At 43.5% G+C, this 18,033-nt stretch overlaps 1 protein-coding gene across 1 annotated transcript in view; it reads left to right on the forward strand.

The window, feature by feature from the left end:
• Window positions 1-689: 689 nt before the first annotated feature.
• Window positions 690-18,033, forward strand: part of C16H4orf45 (chromosome 16 C4orf45 homolog) — a 53,464-nt gene continuing 36,120 nt past the window's right edge. Inside the window, exons 1-2 of the mRNA XM_048364215.1 lie at window positions 690-986; window positions 16,543-16,772. Of these exons, the coding sequence (XP_048220172.1) occupies window positions 905-986; window positions 16,543-16,772 (312 nt within the window). The 5' untranslated portion in view covers window positions 690-904. The remainder of the gene's footprint in view (window positions 987-16,542; window positions 16,773-18,033) is intronic.

Raw genomic sequence — 18,033 nt, forward strand, 5'->3', positions numbered from 1 at the left:
TTAGAGTCTGAAGAAAAGTAGAAAGAAAAAGCAAATAATTAAGGAACCGGAGGTAGAATGCTTGTATAGCATGCGTAGGGTTCTGGGTTTAATCACCAGCATCAAAAACCTCAAACCAAAACCTGACCACAACAAAAATCTCCCAAGAATTTACATGACAAGAGTTAACGAGATAGATCTAAAATGTAGTGTGGTACAGGTTAAAGAGACTAGCAGAGAAAAAGCCTGTTGACACCTCCTGAGGACACGGCCCTGGATCTCAGAGAACAAGAAATATTTGCAGAGGCACACCACAGCCATAGCAAATTGTGTGTGTAAACACTGAGAGACACGAAGAGCAGTGCACAGACTGGGAACCACAAATACACCAAGGCCCAGACATACACTTTACCTTGAGATCTAGGACAATGTGCTAGTAGAAAGAAATATACCTATTTAATTTTCTTATTCATTTGTTAATGTAACCTTTAGTTCTTGTTGTATTTTATCTGGCCAGGGTTTCCCACCGGTATTTATTTAACAGGGTTAGTTTGTAAAGGCGACCATGGTTCAAATTTGTTGTCTGTCTTGTGACCATAGGTTCCTGTGTAGCCTTTTTTGGAAATGCTGAAAGGTGCTGGTGATGAGCCACGGGGCTGAAGAGTCACCTTACCCGTGGTCGGATGAGGCCCCCGGGCAGTGCTGACAGATGAGGTCCAGTTATTGCTCTAGGTTTCTGGCCAGGTGACAGCTCTGCGTGTCTGGAATACAGAGCTCTAGACAATGGTCATCTGATGCCCTTGTCATAAAGAGTCCTTAGCAACCGCCATGTGCACGTCACCGGCAGGCACTGGGGCCTGTACTTTTGGTTCTTTCTGGTGCAGAAGAACTGCTTTGAAGACACTGAAGGAGAAACTGCAGTGCAATGGTTACCCCATCAGTCATGCCATCTGAGTCACGCAAACAGCCTACAGCTAAGTCTGTGGGGAAACGGATGATTGTTACAGGTGAGCAGTTTTTGTGCATATATCCACAGGAGATACTTTCCTCACCTATCAGAGGATGTAACAGTGAAATAGTTGTGTGCTGGTAATGTAGCACATAATGCTGCATTGTTGTGACTGTTCAGCCCAGGCCTTGGCTTCCTGTGGCTACAAACACAGCTTTAGAGCAGTTGTCACTGTAACTAATCAAATGTTCCCAATTTTTTATTAGCATGACATTTATGTCTTGCATAAGGGAAATGATTTGATATTAATAAACACTGTACTTTAAATCGATCTATTATTAGTTTTTTGTATCTTTACGAAGTTGATGTATTTGTTTGATAAATTATAGGCTTATGCCTATAATCCCAGCTACGCGGGAGGCTGACATCTGAGGATCAGAGTTCAAAGCCAGCCAGTACAAGAAAGTCTGTGAGACTCTGGTTTCCAAGTAACCACCAGAAAACTGGAAGTGGTGCTGTGACTCAAGTGGTAGAGCACTAGCCTTAAGCTGAAGAGCTAAGAGACAGCGCCTAGGCCCAGAGTTCAAGCCCCATAATCGACAGGAAAAAAAGTAGTATGACTAATTATGGCAAATCCATAAGACAGATTAAATATAATCTTATTTCTCTTATTATTTTTCAACTTATGAGCACATTTTACCATGCAGGCAAATAATCAAATGTATACTTAAATGTGACATCTTGCTTACTATTTATCTTCTTATAACTGTCATGGCTTTGACGGACTCTCTTCTTTTCCACTGAGTCTGCCATGAAAAATGTTGACTTTCTCCCTGGATTGCATCACAGGAGTCTGGGGGGACAAACAGCCCAGAATAAACCAGTCACACTTCATGTCCCTGACAGAATGGCTGGCTCAGGATGGGCACGAGACACATGTCATGCCGGAGAGAGCCACAGAGGAGACCCGTGCAAAGACAATCCCCTCACTGCGGCTGGAGAAGTGACAGGTCCAGTCCCAGTGACGGGGAGCTCCCGTGGAGGCTGGGGACACAGGGAGTCACTGGAGAAGTGGCCAAGGGCAAGTGCTGCCCCCCATGCCCTCTGCCTGCGTCTCAGGCCTCCCTGCCTGTGAGATTTCCTAAAGTAGATTTTATTTATTTTATTGTCAAAGTAATGTACAGAGGGGTTACAGTTACATACAAAGGTAGTGAGTACATTTCTTCTCAAACTTGTTGCCAGCTCCTAACAATACATTCTTCTTTTATTTTTTTGCCAGTCCTGGGGCTTGAACCCAGGACCAGGGTACTGTCTTTGAGCTGTTTTGGTCAAGGCTGGCACTCTTGAGCCACAGCTCCCCTTCTGGCTTTTTTGGTGACTGATTGGAGATAAGAGTCTCATGGAGTTTTCTGCGTGGGCTGGCTTCAATACACTCTTCAATTCATATTTTTTCCCACATTAATTTCTACTTTGTCCAAAGGAAAGAAACTTATGGAATAGTAAATACCTGTATAGGACTTTTAAAAAATCTCAGAGGTGGGTGTGGTGGTCCCTTGTAGTCCCAGGTACTTTTTAAGCCGAAGCTAGGGGATCATCTAGACCCAGGAACTGAGAGAGGCTTGAGTCACAGGGAAATCCTTATCAGAAAAATTAAAATGAAAAACTAAAGTACAGTAACCAAAAGCCTAGCAGAACCTCACACTTTTTAGATGGGGATGTTGAGAGTTCATAGAAGTTAAGTGATTTACAGAGTTGTAAGGAAGCCTGCTGGCTCCTGTTTATGTGGAATATTCGTGTACATTACATCTGCACTACTGACTAAGTAAAAATGGTAATGTATTTAGTCAGCCATTAACTGTCTGCTGGAAAATCAACTCAGTCGTGGTCAGAGCCCCACCTTTCAAAGAGGTGACGATAGCCTAGAAGTTGATAGAAGTTCTACAGATTAGAAATATACCTTAGGAAATGTCTGGAAACCCATATGATGAATGAAACACGAGTGGTAGGAGAGGTACATGAATGTATATGTAATTTCCAGTAGCAATTTCTCCATTAGCCTGGGCTCCAGACCCATTTATTCAGCTAACTTTTTGCCCAGTGAAACTGTCACACTAATAGTTAGGTCTCAAATTCAATTACTTTAAAAATAGAAAATGACTTCACACTGAATTGCCAGTGGTTTCCTGTCTGAAGAGAAAATCAAACAGTCCCACTGCTGCTCATTCAGCTGAAGTCACATAACTGAAGTCCATGAAGGAAAACCTCAGCATTTTCTAAACTAGTCTATGACAAAGCTTATAGGCTGAGCGGTATTGAGATTGGGCTGTTGGTTTTAAACTGCATTGCCAGTCATAATTGGTCTGTTATTTGAAAATTTATAGTGCACTATATAACCTCACCATGAATCTTTGGGTGCTTATAGTTTTTCATGCCTGTAATCCTAACTACTCAGGAGGCTGAGATCTGAGGATTGCTGTTTGATGCCAGTCAGGGCAGAAAGGCTGTGAGACTCCTATGTTCAATTATCCAGCAAAAAGCCAAAAGTGGATTTGTGGCTCAAGTGGTAAAGTGGTAGTCTTGAACAAAAAAATCTAAGAGACAGAGCCCGGGCCCTGAGTTCAAGCCCTAGCATCTCCCCGCTAAAAGTCAAAAAATTAGTGGCTAAGAGTAGCTCAATGGTAGTCAGGCTCTGGTGGCTCATGTCTGTAATCCTAGCTACTCAGGAAGCTTAGGATCTGAGAATAGTGGTTCAAAGCTAGCCTGGGCAGGAAAGTCATGAGATTCTTACCTCAGTGGCTCTCTGGCTCGAGTGACAGAATTCTTGCCTTGAGCAAAAGAAGCTCAGGGACAGCATCCAGGCCCTGAGTTCAAGCCCCAGGACTTGCTGGGGGTGGGGAAGAGAGGGAAGGAAAAGTAGCTCAATGGTAGACTATGTGATCAAGACCCTGGGTTCAATCCTAAGAACTGAAAAGAAACAGTGGGGAGAGGGAGCTTAATTGGAAATGATGTTCTCATGGAATATAATGAGCTGTTTGCTTATAAATAAGCCCATATCAACTCACCTAATCTATAGCCAGGTGCAGACGAGTCTTCTCTCTGGGGCCCATGAGGTGACAGTGTTCGTGCTGTAATACCAACAGGAAGGGGCTTCGAGCATTCATGGTTTTCCTCCAGACACGCTTCCTTTTACAAATCATCTTATGATTTTTACAAAAACACAAGAGTGACATGCAGTTCTAAATCCACCCCACCTTAACCACTGCCTGTGTATTTATTTCCATCACTTTGAGAAGCATTTCAGCAGTCACTTAGAAAATGATTTCTAGGGTCAAGCTTTATCCCCCACCCTGAATTATGTTTTTATTTGTTTTAGTTTTGTTGCTTTGGAGATATAGCCTAGGGGTATCTGAAACTGAAAATCCTCCTGCCTCAGCCGAATAGCAGGTGGGAATCCAGGCATACCACATCTTGCTCAGGTTTAATGCTTTTAAAAAATGGAACAATAAATACTTTCATAACATGAACTATAATGAAGGCAAAAATTATTTATCTCTTTGGGCTTAAATGTAATTGACCAAAGCTGATACCTCATAGACTTTGTTAGTCTTCCTTCTTTAAATCAAGGCTCATAATTAGGAAAACGCAATTCAAAGAAGAGGCAAATGCTCTCTGGTCCAGCCCGGGGCTAGCTGTAGGATACAGACCAGACAGATGATGCTCCTGACTGAAGAACTCAGACGTGAAAACCAGCCGTCCATCTCCGCTTTCCTCTTTGCTTTCCTGAATCAGTATTCTTTCCTAGGGTTTTGAGATGAATTCAACCACTGGATACTTCTCTCACCTGAAAAGATGGCTCATCTGGGAAAGACAGTGCTAAGAAAAAAAACCCATAAAAATCGTGCAAAAATTGTATTTTTTTTTCTTGCAAGTCTGAAGTGTCAAATGTGTTTTTAAAGGTAGGAGAAGAAATAACCCAAAACCTGACAGTGAGCGTGAGTTCCCAGAGAGTCTCATTACAATGAGAATTCTGGGTCTAGGGGTCTTGGGCCCGAGCGTACATCCTGGCTCCACGATTGGTCTACTGGGTGACCTTGGTTAGGATAGTTTACCTCTCTGTGCTTTGGTAATGGTACTTGTAAAACAGCAGGAAGAAGATCTACTCCCCAGGCCTGGCTGGAGCTAACCTGGGCTGAGGATACAGCAGTGTATAAATGTGTTAACTGTTTTCAGCTAACATACCTTGCTAGCAATCCAAGGAAGCTGTTGACTGCCAAACCTGGAAGATGGCATTTTGAGCTTGAACTCAGGGCCTTGAGCTCTCACTTGGCTTTTTTGCTCAAAGCTGGCACTCTCTCACCTGAACCACATTCCTGCTTCTGGCTTTTTGCTGGTTAATTGGAGATGAGTCTCATGGATCTGTCTGCCCAGGAAGACTGTGGTTTTCCTATCTCAGCCTCCTGAGAAGCCAGGATTATAGTGAGAGCCATCTGCACCCAGCAGAGTTGCAATTATTGTTAACAGAGCCTTCACACAAAATGTATTTCTCAACCTGCTAAACACTGGCCGTTTAGCTTTTCTTATAAACCTGATCTCAAAAATACTAAAAGACAACCCCAACTCCATTGCAAGTGTGTTATGGAAGAATGGCAGATCTTGGAAATCTGTCTAGAAGCCTCTTTCCTTCACCTAATCTTGGTTGATGAAAATGTACTAACGTTTTCTAATCAGGAAGAGTAGGAAGATTCAATACCTATCCTATAAAACTAGGAAAAAGGAGAGGAGGGCTGGGTGATGAGGGAAAGAATGAGAGAAGTGACAGTAATCAAGGTGCATGGTACTTCCAACCTGAGAAGTTCAATGGTAACTCCTTTGTACAACTATTAAAGATAACAAAATGTAGTTTTTTCAAACTAAAAAAGATCATATTTGGGGTATTCTGGGTGGAAATTTTTACCCAGTCTTCACCTGTTGCCCAGTGATTTCCCTCCTTTCCTCCCTCTCCTGCGAGTAGACAAACAGCACACACTGAACTCCAGCCAGCAGCACTTTACCTACGTGCCTGGGATTCTAGTCCATTCCATCCACAGCAAGTGAAAGGGAGCTATGCCTCCGCTCCTTGCTGATGTGACTTGCAATTATCTCACAAAAGGCTGACCCTTTCCTAGCCCCTACTAAAAAGCCCTTTCAAGCACAGATAATACCTTGTAGAAAAATAGACCCAAGGGAAATTTGTGGGGCAATAGATACGTATGCCTTCAAAAATAACAACCCTGAAGGGAGAGCGCATCATCTAGTTGATCGGATCGTTTATTTGATGAAACACTTCTTAAATAAAGGAGGTGATTTGGGAAGCTACAAGATGTGGTCATTAGAACAGAATGACCAGGCTTCCTCTGCTGAGGTAAGGGGTGAATCAGACGGCCATCAAAGGCCCCAACAACCACCCGCTTTACAAACAGCCTGGTAGGATCATGGTCCCTGCGGGCTAAGACCTAACCCTAGACCCAAGACTCAGCCTTCTAGGGAAGGGAGATAGCTCTGCTTTGTTTCTAAGTCTTATGCTTGGAAGTCCAGTGAGCCACCCTGGAAATGGAAGTTTAGGGACCCAAGGACAGAGTCAGGACCAGGGCAGCAGCTTCCATGTTTCCCAAACAATGATCAAAACTCACTGGAACTTCCATCCTCCTCCCTCTACTTCCTAAGTAGCTGAAGTTACAGTTACACACTTGATCCTCTAATTTTCTTTTGAATGGAAGATGGCTTTGAAAGACATAGATATTTATACACAACATCTACTCTTAAGTTAGACTATCCAAATTTGGATAGGAATCTATTCAATTATTTTTGTGCAGTGATCATGATATGACTTAAACATAGAATAAAAACTACACATGTCAGCATTCACATCACCACGGAATCTCCTGAAATAATGACAGAGTGCCTTGGCTTAAAATGTTTTTACGTTGAAACAATCATTTGAGGCTGACATTGTGCCCGTAGGAAAACTGTATATAGAACAGATAGTAAAACCATCTATTAAATCAGAATTCACAGTTCGCAGAGAGGACATAGTTTGGCCCCAGAGATAAAAGGAAAGGAAATGACCCGCTCACCCTTGCCGGGTCCAAGTCAGAGGTCCAAGGGAAGGGATGTGTCCGTTTGTGGTACTCACTTGGCCACATCTCAGCTGGACACAATTGAATAGATACAGTGGCGCAAGTGACTCGAACATAAGGCAGCTTTAAAGGCAGCACTGTCATCATACTTCGTCCTGCCCCCTGCTCATCCAGAGGGACTCAAAGCTTGGATCTTCTACCGTTGTAGGTTTGTGTTCTTCCTCACCAAGGTATATACTCTTGATAGACTCTTCACCTCTGTGTTCATTTCCTTACCTCACCTCCTCCCGTGTCTCCATTTTCTCTTTCCTACAGCTACACTGGATGGGAAAATGAGGGAGCTGTAAGGTGTTGAGTTCAACTCCAAGTACAGTCGGACAAAGATCATGGGGAGGGTAAAGCTACACACATAAAAATGACAACTTTACTTGGTTTCTGTTGACATTTCCTTGACTGCCTACCGAAGGGCATTTAAGGAATCTTGATGAGAGCTTTCAAATTCAGCTCCAATGCACAACGGATTTGTTTCCTCCCGGACCCCTGCCCTGCCCTCTTGCAACACGCAGCCCAGCAGACCAGGAAGTGGAGGTTTGTCTTTGTGCCTTCCCATTACTTCCCTCTAGCAGCAGCCCCTTCTCATTCGAGCCAGAGACACTGTCTGGTCCAGGAGGGCAGACCCCCAGGGGGCAGCTCCTAGGATATGGAAGGGGACTGTTAAAACTTGCATGCATGGTCACCCTAATTCTCACCCTTCCTGCTTCCTAGCCAGGCCAGCCTCCTGGTCCCAACACATCCATTTCAGAGGATGGGTGGGATTCAGATAGGCCAAATCACAACAAACCACAAGCAGAAGCCGCTGCACCCGGGCTTGTACTCCTATATATTTTATTTTTTTTTAATTTTATTGTACAGGTGATGTACACAGGGGTTACAGTTACATAAGTAAGGTAATGAGGACATTTGTTGTTTAACAGTGTTCCTCCCTCCCTCCTTTTCTCCACTTTTTCTCCCCTCAACTCTCCTCCCCCCAAGTTGTAAAGTTCATTTCCAACATAGTGTCTTGTGAGTCTCCTGTGTTTTCTAAAATAGCAACCCCTTAGATTGACCCCTTAGTCTAATCCTTGCTCAGGACTTGCAGTTTTGATGACTATAACTCACCGGCCACGCCCTTCTTGGATTTGTTCTTGTGTGTGTGTGTGTGTGTGTGTGTGTGTGTGTGTGTGCGCGCGCGCGCTCGCGCACGTGTGTTACTGGGGTTTGAATTCAGAGCCTCAAATTCTCACTTGGATTTCTTGCCCACAGCTAGCATTCTAGCATCTGAGCCATATCTCCACGTCTGGCTTTTTTGGTAATTAACTGGAGTTAGAGTCACACAGTTTTCTACTCGGATTGCTTTGTACTACGATCCTTCAGATCTCAGCCTCCTAAATTGCTAGGCTTACGGGAGTGAGCCACTGTGCACGGCTCTGACTCTGCTTTCTGTGCCAGGAGCCCAGCCTGCCTTTGCTGTGTATTTGAGACTATCTTCTCAGCTGGGGTGTAAGTGCCCCCAGGAATGGGCTCACCCTGACCCTTTGCTTTCTCAACCATCAGTATAATGCTCTAGGCACTCACTAGTAATCATGCATAATTCTAAATGCACAAAAGTTTAGGTCTGTAGTCGGTAGTCTTTTCTTAGTACTTAAAAATACACTATTCATGTTTCTATGTAACACTGGAGAGCATTTGAGAAGCTAACTTTCTTTGTTTCTGTTCTCTTCTTTCTAGTAAGGTAGATTCTTTCCATTTTCTCAGCCTAGCAAATCAAATTTTGTATTATAATCTTAGCAAAGGCCTTAAAGACAGAGCCACAGTAGTTGCGCCAAGGTTTTTTTGTCCTAGGTTTACAAAAGGGATTAAACAGTGTTAAGTATATTTCACTTGTGAATGCTTGCCTATCAGCCTAGCTACTCAGGAGGCTGATACATGAAGATCGGGGCTCAAAGCCAACCTATGCAAACAATTCTGAGAGACTCATGTCCCATCAACCATCAAAAAGCTAGAAAGTATTCAGCTCAAATGGCAGAGTGCCAGGCTTGAGGGGAAAGACTGTCAAGTGGGAGCTCAAGGTCCTGAGTTCAAGCCCCAGTACTGGCACACACAAAAACACATTTTGCTGCACACTTAAAAAGCAATTCTGCCTAAATGGGAAATTTATCTTAATTTTAAAAGGTAATACTTTTTTTTTTTTTTTTTGGCCAGTTCTGGGCCTTGGACTCAGGGCCTGAGCACTGTCCCTGGCTTCCTTTTGCTCAAGGCTAGCACTCTGCCACTTGAGCCACAGCGCCACTTCTGGCCGTTTTCTGTATATGTGGTGCTGGGGAATTGAACCCAGGGCCTCATGTATACGAGGCAAGTGCTCTTGCCACTAGGCCATATCCCCAGCCCTAAAAGGTAATACTTTTTATAATGATGGAATGTTACCCCAAAATATGCTGCCTAGAGGTCTACACATGACTGGTTTTCATGAAACATTGATTTCTCCCTTCAATCAGGGAATTATTTTCATAACACACATCAGTACGTATGCCATCACTTATTCACAACTGTTTCGTGCATTGAGATCTAGGCGTTTCCTGCATATCAGTCATGGGGAGGGCGGGGAAGAAACAGAAGACTTAGTGACTCTGGGACTTTCCACTTACACTTTTAAGCATCAACGGACACAATCACAACTGAAGATACTGGTTTTTATTTTCTCATAACATCTGGAAGCCTCCTAGTTTATTTCCCCATAAGTCAGTAAATATCACAGTTCCTATCACTGTAGTGATGTTTCATGGGAAAAATCAGCTAACCCATACTGATAAGGTAAAAGATTCTAGGGAAAGTAAGTGGTTAAAAGCAAGCCTCAATTCTCCCCAGTGCATTTGAACAGATAATGCAGGAAAAGAAAACATGTAAAGAAGACTTGGGCTAGCTAGTGGCTGGTGATTGAAAACTTGTCAGGGCAACAGTGTGTGTGTGTGTGTGTGTGTGTGTGTGTGTGTGTTCATCTTTGTCCCTGGAGACATAGATTCAAGAGTGATCTTGGGGAACCAATCAACCTAAGGAAACCACCAAGAGTGCCTTTTATGTATCCTACCTGCTCAGAAGACTGAGATCTGAAGATCCTGGTTTGAAGTACACACCAGCAGGAAAGTCCATGACAGTCAAGTGGTAGAGCCCTAGAATTGAGCACAAAAGCTCACGGACAGTGCTCAGGCCCTGAGTTCAAACCCCAAGACACGTGCGCGCACCTGCTCCCCAAGGTGATATAATCTGAGTACTTATTGGCTTTCTTTGTTAAAAATTACAGTCAACAGAGCACACAATTGGGCTGGGGATATAGCCTAGTGGCAAGAGTGCCTGCCTCGGATACACGAGGCCCTAGGTTCGATTCCCCAGCACCACATATACAGAAAACGGCCAGAAGCGGCGCTGTGGCTCAAGTGGCAGAGTGCTAGCCTTGAGCAGGAAGAAGCCAGGGACAGTGCTCAGGCCCTGAGTCCAAGGCCCAGGACTGGCAAAAAAAAAAAAAAAATTACAGTCAACAGAGCACACAATTGACCATTCCTGTAGGAATTTCTTGCATGCATTTATGGCATTAGCTATGATATGTTCACATTGTCTGTACTACTCATCCTGTAAAACTGATTCTCTGCACCCATTACACCCTAACTCTGTATTTCCTGTGCTCTTGCCTGCAGCAGCCTCTACTGTAAGTTCGGTCTCAGTGAGTTTTGCTGCTCTGGGAGTCACATAAACAGAATCCTGCAGTCTTGGCCTTTTGTGCCTGGCTTACTTTACTTAGCATCGTATCTTCGAGCATTGCATAAGCGTCACAGCACGTGTCAACATTTCCCTTCCTTTTTATGGCTTGATAACTGTCCATTGCATGGGGTTAGGAAATAGCTTCACATAGTCCGTATGTTCCATCCTTTTTCTTTATATTATTTTAATGATTGTGGATTTCAGGGATTTTGTTTTCTTTTTTGCGGTCCTGGCGAGTGAACTCAGGGCCTCCTGCTTGCAAGGCAGGCATTCTCATCACTGAAGCTGTGCCTCTAGCTCCTTTTGGCATGGATTATTTTTGAAGTAGAGTCTTGCTTTATGCCAGGGCAAGCCTTGGATGTGACCCTCCCACCTGTACTTTCTCGCATCTCTGAGAATGAGAGGTTCACATGGCCACACCCAGCCATTGGTTGGGTGGAGTCTGTCTAACTTGTTTTTGTCCCTGCTGGCCTTGAATCACAATCTCATGCTGCTACCTAGGATTACAGGCTTCAGCCAATGCACCAACTGAGAAATGAGTTTTATAAACAAAATAACTCAAAAACTCAAATAACTCAATGCAAAAATAGCTCAAAAATTGCCACATTTCTGGAAAATTGCCAGTTTCTGGAACTGTTTTTCAGAACAGCATTACCTTGAATTCAGAACAGCATTACCATTAGTCCACCTCACCCCAATAAGAATGTCCATTATAAGGAAAAATAATAATAACAAATGCTGGAGGGGATGTGGCCCAAAAGGAACCCTACTACATTGTTGGTGGGAATGTAAACTTGTTCAACCACTCTGGAGAGCAGTGTGGAGGTTCCTTAGAAGGCTAAACATAGAACTCCTCTACAACCCAGCAGTCCCACTTTGGGGCATCTACCCAAAAGATTACAAGCAAGACCACACTAAAGCCACCAGCACAACTATGTTCATTGCGGCACAGTTTGTCACTAGACATTTCTTATCACAGGAGTTGATGGCACTCAGTCCCACAGCCCAGTGCTATGCTGGCTATAGCAGTATTGACATGTCGGGGACAAGTGGTGGAGACCCAAAAATGACTGGAAGGCACACAGTAATGAGAACAATAGCTGGCACTGAGTAGCTAGACCATGCCAAGAGCAGGACTGGGCATGATGCTCATGTGTGAAAAGGAATATCCTGCTTCATTCTGGCAACACATGTGAAGCTGTTAGATATCCTTTCCATTTTTTTGCTTTTTAATCTAAAAAAATATATAGATAATCAAAAAGAACCCTGAGCCTCACAGACATTCTTCTGAGGCAGATTGAAAGCCAGTTATGAAGAAGTCCTAAAGCAAGCAAATGGAAAAGGAAAAATGGTTTGCTGTAAACACATTAAATGAAAGGGAAGAGTATGGATTACACATGGGGGTAGTTCTGATATAAACGTGGTGGAGGAAATAAATAGTTTCATTATTTCCCTGGGTAGTATGAGGAACAGGAAAAGCAGAAGAAGGAGAACAGTTGTTTCCTGAGGGAATGTAAATGTGCTTCCACAGAAAATGGAGTTTAAAAGAAATAATGGGGGGGCTGGGGATATGGCCTAGTGGCAAGAGTGCCTGCCTCGTATACATGAGGCCCTGGGTTCGATTCCCCAGCACCACCACATATACAGAAAATGGCCAGAAGTGGCGCTGCGGCTCAAGCGGCAGAGTGCTAGCCTTGAGCAAAAAGAAGCCAGGGACAGTATTCAGGCCCTGAGTCCAAGCCCCAGGACTGGCCAAAAAAAAAAAAAAAAAAAAAAAAAAGAAATAATGGAGGGGCTGAGAATATGGCCTAGTGGCAAGAGTACTTGCTTCATACACATGAAGCCCTGGGTTCGATTCCTCAGCACCACATAGACAGAAAATGGCCAGAAGTGGTGCTGTGGCTCAAGTGGCAGAGTGCTACCCTTGAGCAAAAAAAGAAGCCAGGGACAGTGCTCAGGCCCTGAGTTCAAGGCCCAAGACTGGCAAAAAAAAAAAAAAGAAAGAAAGAAAGAATGGAAATGGAAATGAGCAAGAGTGAATGTGTATATGTGACAGAGGACTGTGACTAACAAACCGGAGGACAGGAAAATGGAGCAATCATTCAGGTGACCATTGTGGCAGTGGCTGTCTCTTTTCTTCTTTTGCTGGTCCTGGGGCTTGAACTCATGGCCTTGAGCTCTTGCTTGTCTTGCTTTCTTGCCTTGTGTTCTATCAATTGAGCTATGCCTCTAACCCCATTTTTCGCTGATTAGTTGGACAAGGGATCTAGTAGACGTCTCTGCCTGGGCTGGCTTTGAACTATGAATCTCCAGACCTCAACCATCTGAGTAGCTAGAATTAGAAGCATGTGCCACTGGCATCTAGTATGGCAGTGGCTTTCAATTTTCTGACTGTAGCCCATGGTCAGAAATACACTTTACCCGGAGACTCAGGTAACCAATGCTGAATGTGTGCACAGGTGTGAGAATAGTAATATACATCCCTGAAACTAAGATAATTTGATGGAACAAAGAATACTGTTACAAATTATGCTAGAAGTAGGCATTCATGTACAAAAAACAGACTTTAATTCATCATATAAAGGAATGACTGGGTTATGGACCTCTCTGTAAAACCTGAAAATAAGGCTAAGTGAAATGATGCTCACCTGTAATCCTAACAATTGGAGGCTGAGGCAGGCAAATCTCCAGTTCAAAGTCAGCCTGGGTTCAAGTGGTAAATGTCACCTTGAGAGAAAAATCTAAGCAACAGTGTGAGACCCTGAGTTTAAGCCCCAATACTAGCACGTGCATGTGCATGCACACGCGCGCGCACACATGTGAATAGACCAATAGTATGATTTACCCCAAGGTATTCAAAAGTGAAACTATATGTCTATATGAAGATTTACAACCAATGCTCACGCAGCTTTATTTATGACTACCCCCAAATGAAAGCAACCCAGATATCCATCAACAGATAAATGACTAAACACAGGGTATACATTAATTTATAATAGATGATTACTCAGTAACAAGAAAGCATACTCTAGTTCATATTATACTAGTTCATATTATAAGATGGAAGAGTGAAAAGTACTTAGCTTAGTAAGTTAAGTGTGTGATGATATTCACATTAAATTCTGGAAAAAGCAAAGTGATTTTTAGCAAGAGAGAAGTTCCTCATTCTGGGTATGGAGAACGACACACAAGTAAGAAAAAAGACCTCCAAAAGGCATGAGGAATCTTCTGGAAGGAAGGAAATGAATTCTTTATTTTAATCACAGCAATTAATGTTCTAAATCACTTATGTTGTCAGGTTTAGCAAATAAAAATATAGGATTCCCGGTTAAATTTTAATAGCAGATCACAATATTTTCATATAAATATATACCATGCAATGTTTGGGAGCATACTTCTACTAAAAAGATTCATTGTTTATCTGAAAGCCAAATCCAACTGGACATCCTACATTTTATTTAGGAAATCTTCTCATATGTGAACACATATGTAAGACTGTATAGATTGTACACTCAAAATACATGCAGGGCCCCAGTGGTTCATACCTCTAATCCTAGCTACTCAGGAGGCTGAGATCTGAGGATCGTTGGTCGAAGCCAGCCCAGGAAGGGAAGTCTGAGAGATTGATCTCTAACAAACCACTCAGAAAAAGCTGGAAGTAGTGCTCTGGCTCAAGTGGTAGAGAGCTAGTCTTGAGCACAAAGAGGCTCAAGGACAGTATCCAGGCCATGAGTTCAAGCCCCATGACTGGCAAGTTGCAAGAGATAGTGGCACATGCCTATAATCCTAGCTGCTCAAAAGACTAAGATCTGAAGGATTACAGCTTGAAGTTATCCAAGGCAAAAAAGTACACAAGACTCCATCTTCAATTAACAACTCTATCAGCTCAAGTGATAGAGTGTCCACTGTGAACAAGAAAACCAAGTAAGAGTAAGAGGCTCTGGGTTTGAGCCATGGTAGCAGCACAGAGAGAGAGAGAGAGAGAGAGAGAGAGAGAGAGAGAGAGAGAGAGACAGAGACAGAGACAGAGACAGAGACAGAGAGACAGAGAGACAGAGAGACAGAGAGAGACAGAGACAGAGACAGAGACAGAGAGGAAGAAAGAAAGAAGGAAGGAAGGAAAGAAAGAAAGAAGGGAAGAGGGAGGAAGGAAGGAAGGAAGGAAGGAAATGATGGTTATTATATTTCGATCAGACCTCCATAAAGCATAAAGAGAGTGAAATACACTCCGCCTTCCTGAGAGTCTCGTAGAGCAGGCAGGAAGACTGAATCCCAATGTTTGCTTACAGGGATGGTGGGCAAGATCTTCCAGGTTAGAGTATCTGGATATGGACTCCTAGGAGATTTAAATTACTTTGCGAATCTCTGCCATCATGTGGCTCTAGTTGCCTGATAATTCAGCTGTTCACAGACTCATTTTCAAATCAGAGGTGAGAGCCATTCTGGGAATGAGCAGGGCTGTCATTTCGTGACTATCTTCCTAATGAGCTGGAAGCGCAGGCAGGTGTCTGCTGGAGCCGCACAGAAGGGCAGAAGTGTAGCTAAAGGGACCTCAGAAGGAAGGAAAGGATGACTGGTCCTGATGACTGCTTTTTACAGCAAACTCTTTCTCCATCAAGTCATCTATGTTTTTCTTACAGTACACATCCGTCCACACTGAGCTTCGCGGTGACAGGAGCCGCAGGTTCCGCCTCCAAACGGTTCTCCAGTCTGTGTGCATAATCCTACACACATGTGCTTCCTCCTAGTGAGCGTGTCCATTTGTAATCAGTACCATCCTTTCCAAAACGCTTAGTTCCGTGTATCATCAACTTTAAATACCAAGCTTATTTGCATGCTCTTTGCCCACACCTCTGAGGTTTGATTGCTTTTTTTTTTTTACATTCCACTGATTGATTTTGTTCATTGTTTTACATTTTGAAACACCAGCATTCATTAAATACCCCTGTCTTAGGCCTTCGTGTGATAAATATTCTAGTCCAGTACTTGTCTCAGTTTTCCAATTGCTTCTAATCCTTTTGGCGAATTCTAAACATCATTTCAGATTTTCTCTGGATAAAACACACCAACATCAAGCAAATGTGGCTTGCTTGGGAAATGTTAGAGCAGTTCAGTGGCCCTCAAGTCTAACCTTCAAGGTAGCCTGTTAAGTATGAAGAGCTTGTTACATGTAACTCTGGATTGATTTTCTCTCTCTCTCTCTCTCTCTCTCTCTCGTTCGTGTGTCTGTGTGTGTGTGTGTATGTGTGTGTGTGTGCTGGCACTGAAGCTTGAACTCAGGGTGCTTTTCCTTAGCTTTTTTTGCCAAAAGCTGGTACTCTACCACTTGATCTATACCTCCATTTCCAGCTGTTTGCTAGTTAGTTGGAGTCTCCAATTTGTCTGCTTGAGCAGGCTTCAAACCTCCATCCTCAGATCTCAGCCTTCTGAGTGAACTAGGATTATAAATGTAAACCATTGGTGCCCAGCCTGAACAAGCTTTTATATGCTACATTTTCTCTGTCTTAAAAGAGGGAAAATAAACCTGTCACCTTTGGTTATTAATGAGGGTTATTTGGACTACCACGTTTGAATGTCCTATCCGTAGGAACACAGTAAGGGTCTCATAAAACATTGACTCTTACTAGCTTCACAATTAAGATAAAAGAATCGTAGAATAAAACAAGGAGAATTTTTTGAAGTCTGTTTTCTTTCTGTCTCTTTAAGGTCCAGATTACATAAAGGATCACTTACCCAGAGTTTATCAGGACACCGCCTACATAGGAGAAACACGGCCGATCTTGGAAAAAACTGGAGATCTCAGATACTTATGGAGGGCCGCCCCTCACAGAAGCTTGCCGCCCAAATATAAACACGAGCATGTTGGTGAGGTTGGTTGGGGGCTTCAGTACTCCTTTATCAATGACTCCAGACGTCGGAGCGGCTTTCATAGAAAGGTATTGCTCCTCAATTTTTCCCGGCATAGTATACTGTTTTCTGACTAATTCATTTTGAGTTTGCTTCTGTGTGCATGTCAGGTGTTTTGCTCTACGGTTAAGAAGTAATGGGATTTAAGTTTTGCAGAAAGATACCTGGGTGAATAAACGGACTTCCTAGCACAATCTCCCCCTCAGTCCTGCAGACACAGAGGGCTTGCGTGTGTGACTCTAGCACTCGGGCTTGGCTTTGGAATGCATGGAGTTGCATTTGTACACATGCCCCATCCTGGCTCTTCTCTGGGAATAGGTATGTCCAAGAAAATGCTGGACACAATCCCCAAAGCAGAAGACAAGTCTCTGGTCTTTAAAAACCACCATGTTGAGCATGCCTATTATCAGCAGCTTTGAGTGTGTTTATCGAAACCTCATTTTCTCTCTGGTAATGCGGCCCTGGATTTTCTTCCACAGCCTTCCCTCAAACAGACAGAAGCAAGCGATTTTATCTCATCGTGTGGCACTACAGCTTGTACTCGGGCCTCCCTTAGCTTTTTTGCTTAAAGCTGGCACTCTACCACTTGAGTCACAATTCCACTTCCAGCATTTCGGTGGTTCATGAGAGAGAAGAGTCTCATGAACTTTTCTGATCCAGCTAGCTTTGAACTTTGATCTTTATACCTCTGCCTCCTGAGTAGCTAGGATTACAAGTGAGAGTCATTGGCGCCTGGTACCTCATTATGGAATCTTACATATGCACCCTATCAGGCTATTGTGAGCACTGTTGCACAGTGCCGGGAACAGTGAGTGTCTAGTACACAGTGTGTGTGTGTTTCAAATCGTTGCAATGTTGTGAGAATTAATAGAAATTTGCTGAGCACAAGGCCGATGCCCCCAGTTGATGTCCTAATTTCAGCCATCAGTACTGACTATGGCTATATTGCTTTCTTGTTCTTTTTCAGCTCACTTCTTGTTGTTTTGTTAGACTGGGCTTGAACTCCTGAACTCAAGGGATCCTTCTGCCTCAGCCTCTCAAACCTGACTTGTATTTCATGTTACTCAGTATCAGAGAAACCAAATGAATGTGACCATTCTTAAACTGGGTCCAACGCTGGTAATAAGGATGAAGACCAGGCATTCGATTCACAGCAAAGCGGGGTCTGGGAGGGCCCAGCACCGTGGCTTCCTGTACCATCACAGGGTCGTGCCTTGTTATCCCCCAGTCTGCCCCAGCATCTGGTGGACAGCCTCTCTTCCTTCTCAGCCTTTAACTGAAGGACCCCTT

This window comes from Perognathus longimembris, chromosome 16 (assembly GCF_023159225.1).
Source record: "Perognathus longimembris pacificus isolate PPM17 chromosome 16, ASM2315922v1, whole genome shotgun sequence".
Taxonomy (NCBI): domain Eukaryota; kingdom Metazoa; phylum Chordata; class Mammalia; order Rodentia; family Heteromyidae; genus Perognathus; species Perognathus longimembris.